The following is a 24,869-nucleotide window of genomic DNA, read 5'->3' on the forward strand; positions in this document are numbered from 1 at the left end:
GCAGCCAGGAGCTCAGCCTTTCCTCTGAGTCTATGCAGTCTTCTCAGTATCAAGTTTCTGTAATCCATTTTCATGTAATTAAGGGTGTGCATGTTAATCAATTTAATGTTTCATCAGTTGCCCACATATCCAAACCTACAAGCTGAGAGTAGTTTCTCATATCTCAAAATATATGACATTATTTCTGTATAATTTTCACTTTGTTTGCCACCTGATGAACAATGTCTTGTGTAATCTGAGGTATGTCAAAAACAGCGAGAAAACATTTACTGGTATTTGAATTTACGTTTTCTTGTTTGGAAAGAAAACGTTTCAAACCTTTGCCAGACCCTTCCATCCCACTTGAGCTATTTGATATAAATGATTCATAAGTGATGACACTGTTTTCCAGTAAATTTTGCAAGTAAAATCTAGTCCTAGAACTCTCAAAAGCACCTGTAATCTCTCACATGAGAAATACTTGCAGCCAGTTTCAGTAGATGCCCTGCTTTGTCTAGGAATTTTCTGTGAAAATATATTAATTTGGAGTCTCTGTTCTTTTAACTCCACTTTGAAAATGTGGATCTAAGAGAGCTTTCTGAAAGACTGGGATGCCAGTTAACAAGAAAGCAAAGGGATCTTTTTCTCTAATTAAAACAAATTAAAAAAAAAATGCCAATCTTGAGTTTTGTGAAGGTTTGAGTGCAAAGACTGTCTCATGTCTCGTCTGAATAAGTGTCTTGTCAATTGTATGAGAATTTCTATCATTTCAAAATTTTCCATATTTGCAATATAACCAATGGTTTATTGGGAGGGGGGCAGTGGAGAACCCAACTAGAAAATGAAACTTCAAGCATTGTTTTGCTCAAAAGCAATTTTATATTTGTAGTTATCAAAGCTCTAATTTCTACTTAATAGAAAACCTATTTCAGATGGAGAAGTTAGACACTTCCATCCTCAAACAAATATGTCCAAAAAAGGGGTATAAAAAATAATTCCTATAAAGTCTCTTGTTTTTTTGGTTTTTTTTTTTCTCTAATTTAGTGTACTATTGCGTTTCTCTCTATAGCCAACCAAAAGGACTGAGGTTCCCCTGGAACCTGATTTGGATCTTGGAGGCTGAAAAGGCTTTGGTGCTGAAACCATGGAATATGTTATCTTGTTGAACGAAACATTTAGTTACAATCTATTTACGATGGCCTTTTATTCTTAATTCACTCAGGGGTTACTGGAAGCTCCTTCTAAAATGCATTTCTTGTCCACAGCCTCTTGTCAGAGACAACATATTCTAAATGCACAAAGTCCTTCGGGCATTAAAGGCGTGCTAAGCATTTAGCAGGACATGAAAGGGATTTGGTGAAACTAGGAGGCAAATCGTGCTCCTGGTTGTGGAAGTGAAGTGAGGGGGTGCTTTGGGGGTGGACAGTCTGAAAGTGGTGCTGACATCTTCAGTGAAACTGATCCCATTCTGCAAGATAAATTTTTTACTCCATCCTGTTCATTGCAGACAGTGTTGGTTAGAAGCTCTTTGAGGAAACTTTCCAATAAATTTAACAAGTTTAAATCCAGTGCTTAGCTATTTTCCATGTTGAGAAACAAGCGTATTGGTTGTAATGGGGAACCAACTGGTTCTAGGAACTATTCATTTAATATAACTGGAGGAAGAGGAAAACTGCATGTGCCTGAAGGTGTGGAGGGTACCAGAGGTGCTGAGGCTGTCTGGATGATCCGCGTGGGCCATCCCTCATCTCCTTCGGAGACAGGGAAGGGGCAGCAGAGAGGATGGTGTGGTATGGCTGATTCCCCAAGGTTTCTCAGTGAGCAAGGCGGCTGTGGACAGATTTTATGCCAGCCTCTGGAGCAGAAGTGGAAGCTCTGAAGTGACAATGCCATGCCAGGGAGCTGCTGCAAAAAAAACTGTGTGTGGAGAACGGCTGTGTGGTAGGGATGTGTGGTGGCTTCCCGTGGCTGTGTGTTCCTCTCCAAACACAGTGCCTGAAATTAAGTTTTCCTTTGGTTTTACCTAGCAGCAGGATTCTTCTGATTTTTTTTTCTTTAAAGAAAGGAATAATACTTTTCTGAGACAAAACCCTAAGGAGTTACATCAACCATATGAAATATAAATACATTTTCTCTCCCATTGCATAAATGATGGATTAGCTTTTCACTGGAAAACCAAGAGTAGGATGTAACAACAATGTGTATAACTCGTGAAGTAGGCTGTGGTGTACAGCAGCAGACTGTTATGAAAGATGACACTGTAGGAAACATGATTAATGTGTGATGGAAACCCCTTGGTAGATCAGTTCACTAAAGTACATGTCCCATCATGAGAGCGCCATGGTTTGTACTGTGTGCAGTGAGCATCTGGACAGCGATAAACTACTACCTGTTGGAGTATTGTTTTGTCCAGTAATGCATGAGATTTTTTTAAAAACTATAATTAATACAAGACTTTGTCATTTATGGAAGAAAAGCATTTGTCATTTTTCAGGATGAAAAGCAAGAACTCCTGAGTGTGCAAGTGCGGTACCATCCTTTGCTTGAGCAAGACATGACTGATGTAGGGAGAGTACACAGAGCTGAATGTGAACTTCTTGTTCTCATACTGATTAGCAGCAGATGAGAAGTATGCTGCAGCAGCAGTTGTCTCTGTAATAGCTGTGAGATGCACGGAAAATGCCAGTTTTCTTTATTCCAAGCAGGCAGCTTTACTTGGTTAGCTTCATGTGCTGCCCTGGGCTGGTATTTTGTAACCATTATGAGACACCATGTTTGTAGAGCAAATGAACCCACTTCTTAAACTGAAAAAGGGAGAACGATTTCTAAATCCCTTAGTACGAGTTTTGGATATCTGGTGTATCCAGACCACTGATTCTCAGTTGCATTAAGTCCCTGCAGGAATTACACCCTGGCAACTATTCAAGCTCCTGTTGATGCATAAACAGGAACACTTATGAAAACAGAGTAGCTTGTATCTGTTTGTCCCTTTTTGGTTGGTGATGAGCTAATTTGATTTTAAAACTCAAGGGTCTTTTCTGCTTGGTGCGTGAAGGGACAAAGTGAACTCAGTGGACCTGAAATTTCCTGAATTATAGTAATCAGTAATTTTAATCCTGGCTCTGGGTTAGGGAAGGGTACTGGGTTGGACTAAAGGTGCTGTAACTTTATTCCACTTGCCTGAGTCAGACTTTTTTATTGTATTAGTGCAGGGAGAACTTACGAAGTTGGAGGACTCCATGACCTGTAATTGATGTTTCCTGTAATTTTTATCCTTTATTTTTACTTTGACAGGGTTTATAAGTCATGATTTTGGGAAAATATGAACTTTCAACTTTTCTTTTTGTCTAAGCGAACTGTATCAACATTGCATTTATTGTTTGCACAATTACTATCTGGTAACAGATGTTAGGGCAAAATATCTAGGAGTAAAATACATTCCCAATGTGAATTACTTTTTCTTTAATAAAGTTGAGTGAGGGGCAGCTTTGTCCCCTGTGTACTGTAAGAAAAAAGTAGTTTTGACACAGCTTTGGTGTAGCTTACCTATGTGAGAACAGAATAAAAAATTAAGATAATACATTTTACAAAATCTACATTTATGCTAAAGCAACATGCTTAAAGTAGTTAAATAAAAATTCAGATAAATAGGTAAGCTATTCATTAAATGTGCTTTGTGTTGTGGAAGCTGACATTGTGCATAAATACTAAACTATTTTAAAAAGAAAACTGACATTGCAAGTTCTCAATAGAGCTGATAAAATTTGTCTATCAGCTTTTTCACATGAAAATCGGATTTTCATTTAATGATTTTTGTGTGTATGAAAAGTATCTCTTTTAATATTTAAGATACTGAGAAAAGTTTCTCAATTACTTGCTAAAGTATTTTGCTTTTTATTTACAAGTTATTTTTTTTCCTAACAAAAAAGTAACTTTAAAAAAGGCTTTTGTTTAATTTCTCCATGGAAAATAAGCCCTTTTCTGATAAAAGTCCTTTTTGCCCCCCTGGCCAAAGTAAGTCTTTTTCCTTCAAAGTGCACATTGTGCTGAAAAGTGAAACAATGTCAAAAATGCGGGGGTATTACTACAGCTGCCCCACTGCCCCCCAAAAGACTGAGTGATCCTTTGGAGGACAAAAGCTTTTGAATTAAAACTGAGGACTGGTGCTCATTTAGCTTGTCTGTAGGGTTCTTTCAAGGCAACCTTGGACAAATCATTAAAATACCAGTTCTGGAAGATGCATCTGGGGGTGTTCTGCAGGTGCTAGGGACTGTGCTCTTCATATTCCAGTTTCTCTGTTTTAAGAGGAGCAGCATCAATTAAGCTATCACGGGCATATCAGGGTGCTCTTTTACGCAAGCCAGTGAAGACAAAATAATTTCCACTTTCAAAGGGACAGAGCCGTGAACTGTAAACTGTTTCTCTAAGCTTTGTTTGCAACACTGGAAGAACCAAAGCCTTTAATAATGAAGACTCAAGGGAGTCCTGTTTATTCTAGAAATCCCTGCTTTGCTCATCCAAGTGGCTTTTTTTTCAGGCTGCTTCATTTTGAAGCACAGCATACCTGAAGGAAAATTGTAACTTGTTTAAAAGTACTGCAGCCTGCCAATTACAAGTCCAGTAATAGACATTTGCAGGTAGCAGAGGCTAAGGCATATCTTAACCAATTGTTATTAACTGCATGTAGCAGATGAGTAAAGCTGTCATTTAAACAAACAAACAAAAAAAATTTCTCTAATGGGAGAGTTTTTCTTCTCCACTGTAAATAATTTAAACATAAAATTTGGCGGTTTGATTTTAGTTTAAAGAGGATTATATGACCTGCACTTTCATTAGATTTTTCACGAAGTTTGCTATGTCATATGCTTAACCTGGTAGGACCTGTTTGCTAATTGTCCTTTGAAAATGTGTAATGTAATATATGTGACTTCTTAATCATCTCAAGCTGTTTGTAATTTAGGCTTTGGAAACATCTCCCCACGCACACAAGGTGGAAAGATATTCTGTATCATCTATGCCTTATTGGGAATTCCTCTGTTTGGTTTTCTGTTGGCTGGTGTTGGAGATCAACTAGGGACAATCTTTGGAAAAGGAATTGCCAAAGTAGAGGATACCTTTGTTGTGAGTATGCTGCCTGCCTTGTTTGTTCTTCATGCTGCTCATTGTTCTGAAGTTAACAAGTGAAATGAAAAGTCTGAAAGACAGGGTATAGCTCATCATTGTAACCAGATGTCTTGCAAAAGGTAGGAAGAACTTTGCGAAGTCGGAATATGTTACTGAACATTGTTAATTGAGAATTGGATGAAGCCCAACATTTTCTACAATAATTATGGCTGGGAAGAGGAACAAGATACAAACCATTTTATTTTTGCTTTGCCCTTATACTCTTAAGCCTGCTGTGATGTTTACCTTTAAAAGTTGTCATATAGATTGTGGCAGGAAATCACTGACTCAGGGATGGAAGAGTGGACTGCTGCTGCTTTGAGCTGATAAGACCTTTGGTGTCCGAGCCTAAATCACAAGTCTTAAAATCTCTACTCAGATGCCATCGTACCAGAGGAGATGCTTATAGTCTGTAGGCATCTACATTACCAGATTTACAGGTCTGTAGGTGACTAAAGTTTTTGGCATTCACAGAAGCAGAGCAGCCTAAATGGTAGAGAGCCTGTTGGTGCTTCCCTGACGTTAGACTCCTCTTTGTGGTCTCCTCACTAGGGTGTTGAATGTTCTACCATTTAAAGTATTTTCAGTCTCTTTTTCTGAACTGCTTAGCATAGCCTAGAGGTTCATGCCCTTTTTTGCTTTGTCTGCTGATCTTTGATTATTCATCCAAAGGGGCACAGCTTCAGTGGAGGAAGAAACCTGTCAAACAGACCAGAAGCTTGTGCAGATATTAAGTTTAGCCATAGCCAGTTCTTAACAACCAAAGCTTTGAATTCTAGCAGAGGAACTTAGTCTCTGTTTCATACACAGAAAAGTTTGTTAAGGTTGTATTTTACTAATGCAGTTATTAAAATGTATTTACTGAGATTTTTGAAGCGTAGAATAAATGGCATAATAAAATTTAATAAAATTAATTACTTAGGTGTTTTACTAACCGTTAATAAAATGTTGTAGATTTAACTGTTACCTAGCCTTCAAAACATGCATGAAATGCTATTTGTCTTTCGATATGTAGAATATGTCGTATCCAGTGAATACTTAGTAAGGCAGCCCAACTTTGTAGCTGTTTGCATCAGCACTGCAAGTGTTAGCAGGATTGTTTTTCTGCAACAAGCTCTAATCTTGCATGCAGGACACTTGTTTTCTATATAGGAAGGGTCTGCCATGGCTTTATTTTTGAAGCAAAGCAAGCCAGGGCTGTGCTGAGAAGCCTTATGCAATATATAAATACAAGGTTGAAAGCTTTTTAAGAGAGGATGGTATTTTTGACTTTGAAACATCAGTTCAAGTCCAGACAAGTTACTGGTGAGTAACATGCATTTCCATTGAGATTTGCCTAAAAAAAGCAAAAGCATTCCATAAGAACATTTTGTTTTTATCCTTTCTGGTTTTTTTATCACTGATTGTTATTTTTGGCTTAAAACTATGAAAGGCTTGAGACCAATTTCTGTCTCTTAGCCTGTTGGTTATAGGGATAATGGTTTTCCTTTTTTTGTAATGGATATATCGCTACAAGAATGCCCCAACATCAAAAGCAGCACCTTGCCCCCTTCTGGCAGTCTCTGAATGAAAACACTGATCTGTATGTTGCAGTCTGGAACACTCCCTTGTTCTGTTTATTAGTTCTCCAAAAGAACTGAGAGACACTGATGGATCAGCAGGGAATTTCATGTTGCCATCACCCAAGCTACTAGTGTGATCTGGGTTACAAAAGCTGGGCCTTGGTCATGCTGGCTGTAAAACATAGTTTCCATTGGCACTAAACTTAAGTACAAGACTCCACGTATTGTGAACAGTCTGATTTCATTTTTGTTCTCCTTTTGTGCAAGTTTCTGGTTTTGTGCAATCACTTGCTTCCCTTAAGTTGAACCAACATGCTTTGGATGGATGGAAAACTGTACTGAGAAGAAAAATGTCAAATTGGCAGGGCATGTCAAATGGGACTTGGAAGTGATCTGTTCTAGCTTTGGTACAGTTAAAAAAAAAATCATTAATAGCTTACACAACAGATAAGGGACTTGGTTCATTAAATCTACAGATTATCTCAAGCTGGGGAGAGAACCACAAGTTGGAGGACAGAATTAGAATTCTCCTCCCTCCGCTGCAGGTCCCAGCAGGTTGTTTCCTCCTCTTAACTATGTTACCACAGAGGTGGATCCACCATCACTGATGGGCTTGGCCTTGGCTAGTGGTGGGTCTGGCGTGGAGCCGAGGAAGCTCCCAGCAGCTCCTCACAGGAGCCACCCCTGTAGCCCCTCACCCTGCTACCAAAACCTCACTACACAGACCCTGTCCACAAGTATAAATTGTGTAAATAAATAAGCAAAGCATACGAAAGGATCCTTCAACCCTATTTAGTGAGGCTTTTTAACATCTCATTTTGAGTACAACACCTAAAGAAGTGTGGATTAGTTTGTTACCCACTGGTTCCAGCCCCAGGAATGGATGGGTGGAGAAAGGCTGAAAGAAATTCATTTATTGGTCTAAAGAATATATGACTGAAACACCTGTAAAAGTTTGGTGGAAAGAACAAAGTAGCAGTTTCTCTGTTTGCCTTGGGTAAGACCATAAATAGCAGAGTTAAACTGAAACAGATGAAATACAAGTTAAGCATTAGGAAAACTTTCTGTTGAGAGCAGTTCAGCCTGCTCCACACATTGCCTGGCCAGCAATGCATCTGCAGTGGCTTAGCTGGGGACGGTTCTGTGTTGGGGCGGGTTTGGGAGGGGTGACGTCGTCATATTCCTCCCAGCTCAATTTTCTGTGGTTCTGTTTAGCCAGTTACTTGATTAGAGAGAGCTCTATGGTTAAAATTAATGATTTTTATTCACTTATTTGTGTATGCAAAAAAGTAGAGACATTGCAGGTGCAAGCAGTACATGAAGCTGACTAAAATATTTAGACCCAACAACTCAAAACTTTAGCATGAGCAGCTTTTAATATTAATTAATGTTACACATGCCACTCACCCAGATGACAAACCTGGCCACAATGAAGAGTCCAGCCCTGCACTGCATTTCCTATGGGCAAATGTTTCCTAGGATAGTTGCGCTTGTTTTGAAAACCCTTTCAAAATAAAACCCTGCTTTAATTTTCTTGTTTGAGAATTGTAATGGCTTGTCCTCTTGAGCAATGTAGTGCTGGCTGTGGGGGATAGGTGCTTATGTACAGTGGTACAGTTTTATTAACGATGGGTTTCCTCTCTTTCCCCTTCCCTTTCCAGAAATGGAATGTGAGTCAGACAAAGATTCGCATAATTTCAACAATAATATTCATACTGTTTGGCTGCGTGCTGTTTGTTGCTCTTCCTGCAGTTATATTCAAGCACATAGAAGGCTGGAGCACACTAGATGCAATTTATTTTGTGGTTATCACTTTAACTACCATTGGATTTGGTGACTATGTTGCAGGTAAGATTTTCTCATAATTCTTTATCTCGTGTTTTGCACAGTAATATATGTCCTGCATTTTTGTATTATTTTGGAACAGACACATCTCTGTTGTGGTGCCTCTCTACCAGTTTCACGCTTTATTATTATTTTGTCAGTGCATGTGAAGGGGGGCCTGCCCCCATCCTGGATCATGTAGCAGGCTAGAGACAGGGGGTGGGACAATAAAATGCATGGTCTCTGTCTCTGCATACTTCATTTTCTCCTCTCCTGTATTGTTAAAAGGTGCTTTACTTAATTTTTATGTAGGTTTTTTTTTTTTTTGGCTTGTGCAGATTGAAAAAAGTGCAAGAATTAATACAGTATTTTTCATCTGAATATTTTTTCCTATTTCGTCTGGAGTCAGTTAAAATGTCTCACCCTGTGAACTTATATGACATAGTTTTTGTGTGCAACTCTTGCTTTCAGAGTGTTGTTCCAGAGCTCTGTTTCTGCCACTGAGATGTCTCTGTTGCTGCTCTATCCTATTGCTGTGCTTTGTTTGGTTTGCTATGTACGCATTTGTCCATGTGTTTTTTATGATGTAAGGAGAGCATTTAGCGCAACCCATAGATGATGTGTCTAACTTCCAGGGTTCTGTTCACCCAGATGGGATTGGTTACAAATAACTTCGGCAAACTGAGATAAAAAAAAGCTTGAGACAGTTCTCTGTGTCAACTTTTTTTCTTGAAAAGGTGTTAGACCACTTCTCAGAGTAGGATGGAGTATGTTGTCTGTGTTGAGAAAGTGTTGATCCAATCAGTGATACATTGAGGTGAGGATTAGAAATTCAGAGCTTTGTGCTCTGAGCCTGAGACTTGCTTTCTTCAGCCTGATCTCATGCTTCTCCTGATGCAGCACCATCACCACTCTCTTTGATGAGATGCCTCCCTCCCACCTCTGAACTCTGTGCAAGGCAGGGGTGGTTGAGAAGGACAGGAATGCTGGGCTGCTGCCAGTGATCTGATGGAGGAAAGTAGATGTCCACGTGGTGTGGGCTCCCATCCATAGCCACAGCTGTTGCATCATGAGTACAGGTGCACCAAGGTGAAGGTCTTGGCTTGAGTACCTCCTCCTAGTGACTTGCAGGCCTGCTTGAAGTTTGCCTTGATGGCAGGCGGTCACAGGAGAAGTTGCCAAAGTTTCTTATAAATTATAGAACCGTACTGTAAAATAGCAAATGAAATTCACTTGGACTTTCACAGTTTTTTGTGATGTTTTCATGTTTCTTTTGAATGTGTCTCAGTTATTTCACCCTTTTCGTTTTCTGTTTTTATGTTATTTCCATTTTGTCTTCAGAAATATGTGATTCTGGTCAGATTCTAACTAGCACCAAATAAAAAATTTTCCCTTTCTAAAACACCCAGACTCCTGGCTTGGAAACTTTTCTTCCTGAGGGGTATGTGTATGTCAGAGAATAAAAATTGTAGTGTATAAAGGCTTGGTTATATTTACTGTAAGGCATTATATGAAATGTCCCACTTGGCTCTAGCTGGAACACTGAGTACGTTCATCATTACTCTCATTATAAATTTCCGCAGGTTTTTCTATTTGTAGACCACTTGATATCATAATTTGTTCCTACATCATGTCTGTTTTTTAATTTTACCAGGAAACACTCTCTCTTTCTACAGAATGTCCTTGAATTATATTGTTCTATAGCTTATGGCCTTTTATGGTTCACTTCATATATATATATTTTTTTAGTTGAAAGTTCCACTGTAAATGCGTGATGTCAAAATGTCATGAATGTTTTCTATTTTCTTTGAGTAATGTGCACAAGACTTGTATTTGTACTGTAATGTGTTATTGACTTAGAGATTCAGTGTGTGGGAACTGGATTTGTACTTGCAGAGATGATGCTCAAGAGAACAGGGTTAGATTACTATCTCCAACCTAACTGAGAGGTTAACATTGCCACTAGACTGTATTTTGTCAGAGATGAAATTGAAAATCTCATCTTTGTGTGGACTAATGTACTCAGTTTATGGAAGATGAAGAATTTCTCAAAATGTACTATTTGTTTTCTTGTCATTCTAGTACATAATTGTCTAGTTAAATAAAAATTCCAAAAAATAGGCAAGCTATTATTTGACTGTTCTTTGCAGTGCGGAAGCTTACAGTCATTGGTGTGCATAAATGCTGAGCTAGTTTAAGAAAACTGACATTGCAAGCTCTCAGTAGAGCTGATAAAATTTTTCTTAAGGGCTAGGTCTCCATATTAGTTTTTTACAGAGTATGCAGAATATGCTAAGAAATCAGTTAAGCTGTATTTTTGATTTTTTTGTTTTGCTTGTTTTTCTTTTAGGTAAGTCATAACTACCATGCAGACACTAAATGCTATTGGTATTTTGTGGTAGACTTTATCTAGAAAACTTCTTCCTGAAATTTTAGGAAACCTTAGTGCCATAAACAGAGGCAAAACAAGCATGTGGCTTTAAGGGATGTAATGCTGTATGAGGCTATAGGAGAGGTTGTTGTAATAGAATATAAATATTACATCTAAAATTGTTGAGTCGCTAGACCATGGTCTTTTTGCCTGTGGTTTGTTATGCTGAGGCAAGCAGCAAGTAGAGTGCCACTTCAGTCCATTTAGTGCTTAGATGACAATGCATTTGCAAAAAACCTCATGCTGGCGTTAATTGATTCCCTTTTTCAGATTTTTTTTTTCCTGGCCAGAAAGGCGTGTTTCTTAAATAATACTTAGAGTGAAAGTGATTTTCTTCCACTCAGAGTTATAGTCAAATCTAAAGCGGTGTGGTGGCCAGTGGTACTCTAATTTGCAATTATACTGAAGTGAACTCTTTTACCAGTAAAAATAATATTGGCAATTCTTGTAGCATATTGAAGCTCCATGGGATATTTCATGATTGTGTGTCAGTTTTGCATAATAAAGTTCCCTCAAAAATCCAAATTTCCTAAATATTGGAAAACCCCCAAATATTCTGACTTTTTTTTTGGGGGGGGGAGGGGAGGGACTTCCATGCCAGAGGAAAAACAAGTTTTCAAGCCATGACAACAACCATGATGTTTGTGATAACATGTATTTGGATAAAAATAAAGATTTCTTACAATATCTGTCAGTTTTCACAAATACGGAACTTGCTGGTTCTGGCACCACTGGAGTTAAAAGTTGAAGAGAAGCCCTGAAGAACTTTTAGGAGGTAAAGGACAGTGTTTCTGAGTAGCTGTACCAAAAGGGAGCCAAATGGAAGAACTTGGGATTCAGGAACACAACAGTTTTCAAGGCTGTACTGCAGGTTGTCGTATTAGAAATTCTTGTGGAGTTCTCCAGAATTTGTCTACAAGTTTCTTCTCATTGTACTGGAGGAAAAGTACCCTGTTCCCAGGAACTAGAATGCCAAAACATCCCCTTTTGTACTCAGAATCTACATTGCTATTTGGAGCCTGTAGAAATTTCAGATGCGGTTTCCACCAGGAAGAGAAGCCTTAGGCAAACATAAAAGACTGATCACTCAAGGTGCATGCAAGGAGGGAAAAGCTGAAGAGCCCTGTTACTGCGTGTTCAAGAAAATGTAAGAGCAGCATTCAAAAACCCCAAACTTAACATTTCTCAGTCTTGTGAAAGCTTTTTTAATAATTTTGAAGGGTTTTGAATTTTTTTTTTTTTTGTCGGGAAATAACTATTTTTTTTTGGTAGTTGAAGAAAGTTTACTGTTGTAACTTTTCACGAAAATAGAAGAAACAAACTGAACTACAGCCTACACTGTTTTATGAAAATCAAGACAGTCAGATATCCCTTCTCTTGTTTTCAAGAGAAACCATTGACTTTACTACAACAGAAGATAATTGAGCTGATATTATGGATATTCTATGAAAGAGAAAAGTAAGAACTCTTTGTCAAATGTGTCATTTTTCATGTATAACAAGTTATTATTGGGTTACTAAAGTTAGCACTGAGGTATATGTGTATATATATGTATAACACGACAATGTATTGTTCATATCTGCAGATAAATCCTTTAACAGATTGGAAGGTATAGTCAAGTATTTCTAAAGGAGTTAATCTAACAAGTTTCAAATCTAAATTAGATTAGATGTCCAAAACTTGACTGAATTAAGTGGAGGTCAGGAATATAAGTAGGACATCAGCAGTCTGTTTTATAGCAGGCCATAATAATATTATAAGGTTAAGCTGTAATCAGTCCAATTCGACAGATCACAGAATTTTGCAAATCTCCAATTTAAAAATGTATTCTACATGTTGGGGTTCCTTTGGTTTTGTTTTTCTTGTTTGAGCTCTGATTTTTAGCTCATTGCTTCTTGACTGTTTTGGTCTGTAATTGAATTTGGTGTATTGCCACTGTAATACAGATACCTGGGTCTGCACTGTATTGCTTGGCCTGAAACACAGTTTGTAGAGTACTGAGATATTTTAATCTTGTTTAATGTCACTGAACTGGAACGCTTCACCTGGTGGTCACAGAAGTCCAGATGATCCGCTCTTTCTGTGTGATATTATTTACCTGGCAGAAAGACATCTACAGAAAGAAATTGCTGTCATGCTGAGCAAGAGACACGTGTTGAGCATCCTGTATGAGCTGCTTGCTCTCCCACAGGTTTTGTCTTTTTTTGGCATTTGGCTCTTTGCCACCTCAGGACTTCATGTCTGTAATAGGGGCTGTCTAGAGTGAACCACACAGTCTGCTTTAAGCTTAAGTCACTGTGCCATGTCTTGCTTAATTTCTGTATAGGACAGTGTGTAAGGAGTGTTTTATAGCTGTGCTTTATACTCTGAAGTAGCTTTCCATTTTCCACTGAGTGGCATCAAGTAACTCGTACAGCCTACTTACATTCTCTCTCGCAGACAGTACAATGTTATCTTGTCCCAAGCATGCTGCTTTTCCACGTCTCTGCATAAGTCAGCATTTCTCTGTCCCCTTCTGCAGTCCTCAGAGGTAATTCCTTTCTAGCTGTAGGGCTGAGCCTCCACATTTCTTTGGAGTGGGACAAATGATGTTTCTGGATTTATCCTCTTGGCCACGTTTGTCACAGCAAGGATGATAGATAGCTGCTTGTCATTCTGCAATTAAAATTGGGTTTGGATTTAATCCCATTTCTATACCCGGAATACTGCTGATGAAAAATAATAGATACTTTCTGGTTTGAAAGGCCACCTTTTGAATACCTCAGAAGTTTGTATTGGTACGGAATTAAGAATTAATGAAGCAAAAATGCAAACAAAACTAGACAACTTTACAGAAGTAATTGCATGTTTCTGTTTTGAGTCAGCTGTACAAAGAATGGGGAAAAGAGTGGCAACAGTAAAGAAAACTATTTACTTAAAATGTATTTTTTTAATTAAATAAAATATATATATTTAAAGCCTGTTCCCTTACTTGGTAAACAGAATCTGCCCTAATGCACCCCTGAAATCTTCTCTAATGCCATCCTTCCCTAAAGCTTTTCACCTCAGTAGGGAGTATGTTTGGGCCATAAAACAGCCTACACCTTCCAAAGTGTTGAAAACCCCGAATCATTTAAAGGTCGTTTGGCAGATGTAAGAATGGTGGCAGCAGCAATACCGTAGCCTGTGGTGAAGGTGGATGGGAAAACTCTTTGATTTCTCATAGATTTCAAGGGACTTTGGATCAAATCTTTACCACAAAACATCTCAGCAACAAACTGTGGCTCCTCCTGGTAAAAAAAAGATAATGGCATTGAGACTTCTAGTTAAAGAGTAAGCACATTGCAGTTGAGATATAATTCTTCTTTATGGTTGTTGGAACTTTTGTTCCTGTTGTGACTGGAAAAAAGTTTCATCCCTTGGCCTGTGAAATTGTTTTTGTCAAACAACAAAATTCAGCTTCTTGCTTCTCAGCGTTTTGCTTCCTAATGGGCTGTAAAAAATATGCTTTGCAAAAGGAAGATGATAGCATTATCAAGTAAAAATTATGCTATGAAAAATCCATGTACATGTATCATGTTGATGTGCTTTTTACAATGTTACCATTAAAATCATGAGATGAAAAATCATTAGATGAATTATCTTACATATTTCAGTCAAAATACATTTAACTATACATAGTCATACCCAAACACATTCATACCCATTTATGTGAATTATAAATCAGTAGCTGATTAATTCCGTTCACTTTAAATCTAGTTGACTTTGATAATGTTTTCCTACCAGTGCAATCCTTTTTAATGATATTCCCAGGTAACTGCATTATAGCACAGCATCCCATGATGTTTAAGCACATCTGCTAATGCCTCCAGTAGTCACAGGAGACAGTGGTTATCTCAGGACAAACATCCTTAGGTATGTCTCTCCCTTGCTGCTATTTTACTAAATCGAGATCTCACCCGAGAAGTCCTTGAAATTCATAAACTCAAGAGCTAATATAGATTGTAGTTGTTAAGCCTTCTCATAGAGGGTTGTTGACTGACCCTTTCTAACTTTAGGAGAGCCGAGCTCCTTTGGGCATGGCTAGGTGGAGCCATCTCCTGGCCAGACAGTAAAGAAAACTCTTGATTGAAAATGAGTGTGTCCTAACTCCTGCCCTGGTATTTAACCTTGCTGTGAACAAATTGGGTATAAACTGTGAAGGCAGTACTCCCTGCAGACTGGCAGAGTTAGGTTCCAGTTTATAAACTTTACACAGCAAAAATTAGAAATCAGCTGAGTAGATGTTTTATATCATAATTTCCTGTGCATTGTATGAACAGCTGAAGAAGAAGGTGAACCACCAAGTGTGGTTCATTACTAGCTCCTGGTAGAGCAAACACATGGTGGTAATCAAACGTTTTTTGAATGACAACAAATTTTGGGCAAATAATCCCTAAAATCCTGTTTTACTGGATTGATATGAGCTGGATGATGTGAACAAATTGCTTTATTTCTGATACTTTGTCTTGGGATGTGAAAAACTCAACCCTTTGGTTGGCCGTCTTCTGTTCCAGACAGAGCCTTGTCTTCTGCCTTAGTTGTGGCTGTGCAGGTGTTGAGGCATTTCCATTTTTGCAATGTGGATTCATCTCTTGTGCAGTTGAGTAAACCCCTATAGCTCAACTGTTTTTATTGATGAAAAGGCTCATGGACATGAGAACAACATTTCTGTCTATGAGGGCTTCCATACAAAGATAACCATCAGTAGAATTATTTATCCGCATGTAATCTCTGTGCTGATTAGATAATAACAGTTAGGAAAAAAACTATTACTCTTCATGAGAGTTAATGGTGTTACTGTAACATGGTGCTTGATATTTTGGGCCAATTTTCCTTTGACTGTTTTCTTATACAGGATGCAAGTACGTAAAAAGAGATATTGTGTACTGCTACAGACTACTTTAATGTGCCTGAAAATGTTTTACCCTGGAGTCTCTTCAGTTAAGGGCAGATATGCACATTAAACTTCTAGTTGCAGCAACCCAGACTAGGAGCCTGATTTTATTTGTCATAACACAGATGAATTGCAAGTTTAAGGCTTCTTTTTTATTATACTGCAAGATGTGAAATGTGAGTTACTTTGTGTTGTTGAAAGCTCTGGATGAACGTAACTTTGTGTGCGTGGAGATCAGGCATCTGTTTGCGGTAGCTGTATTGTACCTGAAAGCTCCATTACAGACGTCTCTGAAATTTATCCTTTTTTACTTTAACACTGGAAGGAAGGAGGTGGCTGGTGCTTATAGCAGTGGGATTTGAAAAAGCTTTCTTCAGCTGACAGCTATTTTATCCACCTTTTTTTTGAGTATGATCAGTTCAGCTCAAGTCCCTGCACTCTGGTTTCCTCCTCTGCGAAATGGGGATGATAAAGTTTGCATACCCAACAGGGATGCTTGTTAATGCAGGTGATATTCTTCTTTACTAGGGCCAAAGGATTCAGGTAAGTATGGAGATGTGCTTCAAAGTCCTTGCAAAATCAGATTTCTTGGGAGATGAACACATTACATATTCCAGAGCAATACTTAAAATTTGATACAGTGTTGTTATTTGGAGCAGGTGGGAAATCCTTTCATTTAAGCTCTCCTCAATGACCTCTACCTTAAATAATGATATATCAGAAGTTGAATCAGTTTGTGTTCATTTGTTAATTATTTTGAGTGTTTAGCAATCATTGTCTAAAATCTGCATGCTCCAACATGTATTTTCAAGAGTGGATTAATTTATATCATTTATTCAAATTCAACAAAACGTTTTGCTATGAATTTTTGCATGGGTAAGAGAATGGAGGAAGTTGTAAGAAATATAACAGGGTTTTTTTTTTTTTTTAGGATTAATTTAAAAATGGTATTGGACCTATAAGTATTTATTGTTAACTTTATTGTTTTTCAGGGGGATCAGATATTGAGTACCTAGATTTCTATAAGCCAGTGGTGTGGTTCTGGATCCTTGTTGGGCTTGCTTACTTTGCAGCTGTCCTCAGCATGATTGGAGACTGGCTAAGAGTCATATCAAAAAAGACAAAGGAAGAGGTAAGAACATTCTGAAAGGGGAAGAAATAATACTTTTAAAAAACTTTGATTAGAAGTCAGGTGAGCTTATAGCTGCTTTTGCTCTTAGGGCATAGGTCAAAGATGTTTATGTATGAAGTATATGCTGCAGATGGAACTGCAGCAAAATCTGCAGCAGTCTAGTCAAACACAGTGATTTTTACATGGCTGCATATAAAATTAGATTTTATGTATTATTAAATTAACTGAATATACATCATTGCACCTGACTTACAGGAAAGAATTCTCTAAAAGGATTATTCTAGGCAGTAGAATGTAGTCCTTAATTTTTGAGGCAAAAGTCATTCTGCTGTGATTGTTTCTATATGGGATGCAGGTATGCAAAGAAAAATACTAGATCACTAAATACTTATATTCAAGATACCTTTGATCATTATATAGTGATCAGAGAATGAATGTTTTGTATTATGCAAGGTATTGGAATGAATTATTTAAATATGTGTATTTTACCGTAATATCTTCAGCGGCATGCCTAGTTATTTGTAGTCAGGTGCATTGCTTTCAGTTCAAATATATTTTCACTTATAAATGTGTATTTATCATTCCAATGGTGCTATGATGTTTTACTTCAAATTTTGTCATTTAAGAAAATGGTTTTGAAAATGTTAAAGGATAAATAAAATTTCCTTTGGTCTCAGCTAGCACAGTTCAGGTTTTATTAGAAGTCTGAGAGAGAAATAAATAAATTTGTTTTAAGCAACATATTATTTCCCTCTAATTTAACTTCACTTCCTCTGCACGCATCAGTTCATTTGTGTTACTCAAATATAAAGAGTCTAATTTCTTTTGGATGGAATGAGTATACTGGGTACTGTGCAGTGGCCTACTACTTAGTTGTTTTAAATTGTTTTCCTAGCTGTAGGGCACAGCATCAATGCCCAGATGTAGTCCTGGCAATCCTTGTGTTCCCAAAGACTTTTCTGTAAAGGGTTGCTTACCCCTACATACTTGACTCATTACAGACCCCCAGGGTCCTTGTCTCCTCCTGACCAGAGGGCACTTGGGCAGGATTAAACCCCTTTGTGAGACATGTGGAGGTGCAGCCCTTTTTCGTTGCCCTTGCTATGCTCACAGCCCTTCTAGTTAGAGACAGCATTCTGGCAGGCCTGCTGTAAGGACACTTCTACCAGGCGTTTCATAAACACTTAGCTCTGAAGCAGAGGACAACATTTGTTTGATCAGTTGCATTTAAAGAGTATCATCTTTTGCCCTGTGCTGTAAATTTGAAAGGATATTTACAACTTTCCTTACACAACGAGCTTTACTAGCATCCTCCACAGACAGAGAGCAGTAGGTATCACACAAGTGTTCCCATTTGCAATTTCCATGGTTTGCAGGATCACAGTTTTGTTTTCTGGAAAAGCACTGAGGATGTCTTTAACAGACAACCTGCATGATTTACACTGGCTGCAGGGAAACTAATAGATCACTTCAAATGCCATTGACCTGCATTGTTTTTCTTAATTATTTTGAACTTCAGAATTAGGTTGATCTAGCCCATTTTCCCCTCTGCCCTAGGAAAAAGCAAGAGCTGAGCCAAGCACATGTGGTGTTTCCGCTGGGCACTCTCCTAGTATCTAACTGTTCTCAACTTGGGGCATTTCTTAAACTGCAGTTAGTTTCCCTGGGTTACTTATTTCTGGATTGTTGAAAAAATGTGGTATTAGGACTGGGGCACTGTGACTTGGGACTGTGCAAAAATACCTTGTTCAGGCTTGGTTTTGCTGCATTTCCTCAGACACTGGTGACACAGTTTGGTTCTTCATGCTACTTTCTGGAATTAATCTGATCTTTAATCTCACTTTTATCTCTTACCCAGACAGTAAGATCTCTGGATAAGATGCTGTCTTGACTATATAATTGTATGCAGCACAATGAGGGTTTAATCTTGTTTATAGTGTCTGATTATCCACGTTATTATAATATGATAATATATTAAGAATATTTAAATTTCATAATGTCTTGTTTTTATTTTATACTGAAGCTATTTTAATATAGAGTAACTTTGGAAAAGATTTAAAGAAACATGAATTGAACAAACTGATGGATTCCTTCAACAAATTAAATATTTGCCTATTTTTGTCAAGTAAAACTCCATTTGCTAGGTTATGCAGCGCAGTGCTATGCCAAACTTTCTTTTCTCAGGGACCAGGAATGTATGCCCTATTTCATCTTTCCATTCTTTCTCACCTTTGTAGCCTAAACAAACATATTCATTTCGTCTACAGAAAGGAAAATCTCATTCTTCAGATATATCCAAATTCTCTTGGCTGATGCATGTATTTGGGATTTTGCTGTATACGAGTGTCTCGTGTGTTTTAGGCTAAAGACAGACATAACGTAACTGGTACCATTTGTTCAATTAATCATATCCCTGATGTTCTGAAATCTTCCCCCACTTTTTAACCCATTGCTCAGGCATGTCTGAGAAAATTCAGAACAAAAATGTGCTGGCAGTTTAAAAATGCTTCAGTTTTAAAAACTGTGGAGACCACTTTGAGACCTGAATTATGTCATAGCACAAGTTGTGTGCCACTTAGGAAATATGAAAAATTATTTCTGTATTCTATCGTAATGATACATTGTGTGAAGATAGTTGTATATAAATATATTGCACTTGGCTATAAGATTGGCTGTGTTTGAACAGAAGCGTTGTACAAATATTCACTTCACAGGTAGCATTTTATGATAAAAACTGCTCTTAGCTCATCTTTAATATCTGCCTAGGAAAATTTGAGTGAAGAAGCTGAAGTGAGTTCAGTGGAAATGTGGTCGTCAAGTCTCCTCTATGACAGCAGAAGCCAGAGGAGATGCTGAATTTCTTCTATTGTCTGTTTTTTCAGTTAAACCTAAATTTACAATGGTCTGTTCCAGTTTCTGTGGGTGCAGATTATAGCAGAGGGAACCTATCTGGAGTTCAAATAGTAGAAATGAGTGCAATGGAAAAATCCTAGTTCAAAGCATATTTTTTGACTGTCTTTTAAGGAAACATGCTGTCAGTCCTTGGAGAAATAGCTCATTATACCTTTGAAATTAGTAACAATGTTACGTATTGAAATCTACTGAGAGATAGAGGCTATGATAAAATCTGCAGGACCATAATTAATGCACTCGGAAAACTGAAACAGTTTAATATGCTTCATAGGAAATACAAGCACTGAAAACCTTCCTTCCTGAAACTTTTTTACTCACCATGGGTACAAGTAAGCAAGATTTGGTGTCAGATTTGTATCATTCTTTTCATGAAAATAAATAGTAGTAGCCTAGCATGTTTTAGGTACAGGAGGGAGGAGATCATTCAATAGTGATCAGTTGTATTGGTTTCAGCTGTCTCAAACTGAGGGCTGAGAGCAGCCAAGTCCACTGGATTGTGTGAGAGGCCAGGGTGAAGACAGAAGGGCTGCAAGTGTTGAGGAGCCCTTCTCTTTACTTCCCCTCAACAACCATAACTATGTATCAGCTAGGGTATTTGATATCTGTGTTGATAGGCAGCCATAATAACCTCCTTTTTTGCCTTTTCCTGTAGTCTAAAGTAAAAAATAGTTTATCATCGCATATTGAGGGTGTATATTGTGAAAGGAAACCTCCATCTTCCAGGAAGTGGCCACGCTGATAATGAATATCACCTAATATCTATAGACCTGTTCACATTTTTCTTAATGCAGTTGCACTGTTCTTAAAAGCAGTTTACATAAGACTTTGCAGTAATAATGCATTTTACTGTTTCAACAAAATAAAACATCTATTTTTTTCAGGATACTACCAGGAAAGTTTCCCATATGCAAGTGGAACTGAGACAAAAAAAATCTGACCATATATGCACTGATCTGCAATAATGCTGTATTTTGATATTAAAATCCAGATAACCAGAATGTCTTGTCAGTTGCTCAGCTGGCTTTTGTCTCCTGAAATACTCTTGAGAGTTTTGAAGCATCAAACGGGGAGGGGAAGTGAAAGACAAGTAGAGACAGAAGTGGGAGTTTCAGAAGGATAGATCTGCTGGAAGCAGTTCATACAGTAAGATAGATGAAGTGTCAGAAAGTCACTGGAACATGCTGTGTGCTGTAATTTTAAGTAGGCGATCTGTCTCTGAAGTTCAGCTTCATCTGTACTAGCTTGCCTTAAACTCCCTCCTCTTCATTATTCTCTGTACTCTGATTACTCAGAGCACTTTAAACTTTCTGATTTTAGTCTCTTTGAAAGACAAAATTGCAGTAGGATTTTTTTTTGTAATATTTTTCTTTTACCTCAGTATGCAGCAGTTTCTGAATTTCAGTGTTTCCAGCAAAAATGCCTGCCCAACTAACATTCTTAGGCTACAAATTTCAGATTCCTGTTTTTAAAATTAAGTGTTTGTGTCTCTTGGCCTCACAGTACTAGAGCCTCAGAGCTTTGTTAAGCTCTAGTCCAGACCCCATTCAAATCAATGAAGATGAGATTCATGCCCAGTGTAGATATCAACATCTGACCTAGTCATCTACATTCCCTTTATAATCCATGGAAGGAAATGAGTGTTTCTAGCATGATCCATTTGAATTTTTTAAGGCATCTACCATATGAGATGAATTGCATCCTGTAAGAGCCTGTTCACTGAATATCAGGAGTCCAGGTGACTGACACATGTTAGACATTGGTTCAGTGTGGACAAATTATTTTCATACTGTGAGCGATATCAATCCAGCTGTAAAAACCCAGCCTAAAATTTCATGAGAAATAGCACATTCACTTCTCATGGAAATTAAAGAGGCAGTTGTTATCCTGGATATTTATAAACAAATTTGACTCATCTGAATCATCATTCATTTTAATTTTCTTGGCAACAGTGACATAACTGTCACTTATGTTTGTCAAAACAGACTTAGGCTTGTCATGATGATGCCATGGAGGTTATCGCGCTCCCTGTAATATCTGTTGTCTTTTCATTTTACTAGCTTCAGGCTAAAGGTGCTCATCTAGCATATGGGTCCCAGCCTTAAGAAGACTTAAATCCAGCTCTTATATCCACCAAGGACGGACCCTCAATGTAAGCTGTATGCATGAAAATATGAAAAAATGAGTGAGAAACAGTTTAGCAAGGTTGTAGTGAGTTGAATTGGCATGCCAGGCAAACATAGGCTGCAGAGGCTGTTCAGTCAAGGTGTGTGACTGGGAAGGAAGGAGACGTTCTTTCAGTGGCGGTGGGCTCTTAATCTGGCTCTCACTGTTTTAAGAAACAAAATCTGTGCACTTAGGATTCAAGGTGATAAGAATAACTCTTCAGCCTGGTGGTTAGAGGCTTTTTACAAAGGTGTGAGACAATTGCTGATCCATCACACATTGTTTTAAGTGATATGGATCAGCTTCTGTTCAAGATGACCACTGTTTGTGCTTTTTCTTTTATAAAAACAACACCCCCCAGATTTAACATATTTCACAATTGTATATCCACAGGTTCAGTGGGTAGGTCAGACTGACTTGGTGGAAGCCTGTTCCTAGAAAGCACTGAATGAGAAATATTTGTGGGAGACAGTCAGGAAACTGCTTTGCAGTTTTGGATGAAAGGACTGAAGAAACTATGGAATACTTTCCTTTACAAGGCATGAGTGCAGTTGTAATACTAGAGTTGAACAGCCAAAGTGGAGCTTTAATATTTCACACAAATATTACTCCAGATATTGACATTGTAGAATTAAGACTTAAACAATTTTTACCAGGACTTGACCATGTAGCTACAGTAGCCATTCCTTACTCTGTACCAAGTCAAAATTAAAAGTCCTCTTTTTATGTTTTCTTTAGTATATCTTCATAAGAAAAAAAAGTCAAAGGAATTTATGAAACAGTCATTGTCTTTTTCCTGTCGGAGAAAGTTGAGATGGTCTTTCAACAGCCTGTGGCTTGGATTTCATTATGCTTCTAGTGTAATTCTTAAAATGTCTATTTCTGGCTGCAAGCAAAGTCATTGGGTGTATAGTGCAGACAGAGAATACATGGTGTTCTCCTGAATCACCTTAGGCTCAGCTGGTAGAGCTTTATGTAAACCTAAATAGTTTCTTGTGGTTAATACAGGTGGATGTCATTCACTCTCATCAGGTTGGAAATGGGATTGGATGGCTCTCTGAGGCAGATGAAACAACTAAATAGAACAGCTGATTTTGATAGGAAAATGTCAGCATCTTTTTTTATCCTTAAGTTATTAATAAAGCAGAGCATGAAGGACTGGCCGATAGTTTGTGTACAGTATTGAGACACACATATGCAGCTCTGTGCAAAGAAGTGTCTGGTGGGCAATACTCAATAATAGTTCTGAGGAGGTACCTAACACACGAGTGTCCATTTTCCTGGAGAAAAAAAAAAAAGAGGGAAAACAAAATAAACGTGTCTATTATTAGTATATCTGGTTCTAGTTTTGTAGACATGGGGTTGTTTTATTATTTTGTAGGCTACCTGTTTTTATTTTGTTGACTCAGACCATGACAGAGCAAAAGGACCATTTCTGCATCTGCCCTCTGTCACATCTACACAAAACATATTCTCACAGCTGCCAACATAGATGTTCCTCTACAAAAAAATAATCAAAATTCATGGGTGCTCTGTGTTCCCGTTGGAGAATGTGGTTTATTTCAACCAAGGCATCAGATGTGCTCATGGAAGTTACGTGGGTGAAACCAAACAATCATTGCTCATCAGTATGAACTCACAAAGATTTCGTATTACGGGACTGGATAATCCAGTTCCCAGTGGGAGAGCATTGCTCCCAAAACACTTCTGACCGCCATGGCTAGAAAAATACAACTGTCTATGTAATTTAAAAATTACTCCAGAAGATGGCAATTTCACAAAACAGAATCTTTTCCCATCTAATATTTGCCTTAAGAACAGAGGCACATGTATACTGGTCAGGGGAACCAAAGGAGAGATCACTTTCTGCTTGATTTGTGCCATTCACTTTGAAATTAAAGTCTGTTAGCTTAAGGACCTGGTGTGGAAGTGTTCTCTGTTACAGACCTGAGCTTCTGACAGAATGAAGGAATAGAAGATTGTGGCTAAACACCTGGAAGGCTCAGCATAGGTATCTCATTACTGCCTGTGGTCTTTTTGTTTTGCATTTTGCTACTGTTTTCCCTTACTGTTAAAGATATGTATGATGGGGGTTGGGTACTCATTAATAATGCTATAATTACAAAAATACTAAAAGTCAGATAATTGAGATGGGAATTTATTTAGTTGGACTATAAATGAAATCCTTTTAACACACATGTTTGGGGTTCAATAAAAAATGTCTGTGAAACTTGTTTTATTTTTGTCTTCTGCGCTGTGGTCTTCTCTGACCAATAGACACAACTGATGTAGTGAACATAAATTTGCAGCCAGCAGTAGCTCAGGTGGGAAGAGGTGGCGTATGCTTGCCCAGAACTGCAGGAAAGTGAGATGGCAGATAGACAAACCCTCCTACCCATGCAAGGAGTCAACCCACCCAGAAGCTGCATTGTTAAACCCATCAACCCTCTCTGTACCTACATTTTTTTTAATTTTTATTTTTAAATGGGACTTTGAGAACAATTTCTGTGAACGCTGGATGAGTTTCTTGAAAGCTCAGACAAAATGTTACGTACTCTCCTCTGCTGCCTGGATAATGTGACATGTACCTGCTCTTTCTATTTTTGTCTCTAAGTAGCATATAATGGAGAGGTTAATTGTGTTATTTTTAAGTAACAGAAAAAGTACGTTGGAGAGGAAAAATGAAGCTGCGACACTTTGGAGAATGTATTAGGGATAAATGTTAGAAATCATGTATTAAGGAACAGCTAGAGCAATAAGAATATCTGTAAAGAAGGCCGCTTCCCC

General features: G+C 38.0%; 1 protein-coding gene across 1 annotated transcript in view; it reads left to right on the top strand.

The window, feature by feature from the left end:
- The window catches only part of KCNK2 (potassium channel, subfamily K, member 2), a 72,042-nt gene that overhangs the window by 41,666 nt on the left and 5,507 nt on the right, over positions 1-24,869 (top strand). The window contains exons 3-5 of the mRNA XM_010083444.1: positions 4,940-5,100; positions 8,366-8,552; positions 16,867-17,006. Coding sequence (XP_010081746.1) covers positions 4,940-5,100; positions 8,366-8,552; positions 16,867-17,006 — 488 coding nt within the window. The remainder of the gene's footprint in view (positions 1-4,939; positions 5,101-8,365; positions 8,553-16,866; positions 17,007-24,869) is intronic.

This window comes from Pterocles gutturalis, unplaced genomic scaffold (assembly GCF_000699245.1).
Source record: "Pterocles gutturalis isolate BGI_N339 unplaced genomic scaffold, ASM69924v1 scaffold42655, whole genome shotgun sequence".
In the NCBI taxonomy this organism is placed as follows: Eukaryota; Metazoa; Chordata; class Aves; order Pterocliformes; family Pteroclidae; genus Pterocles; species Pterocles gutturalis.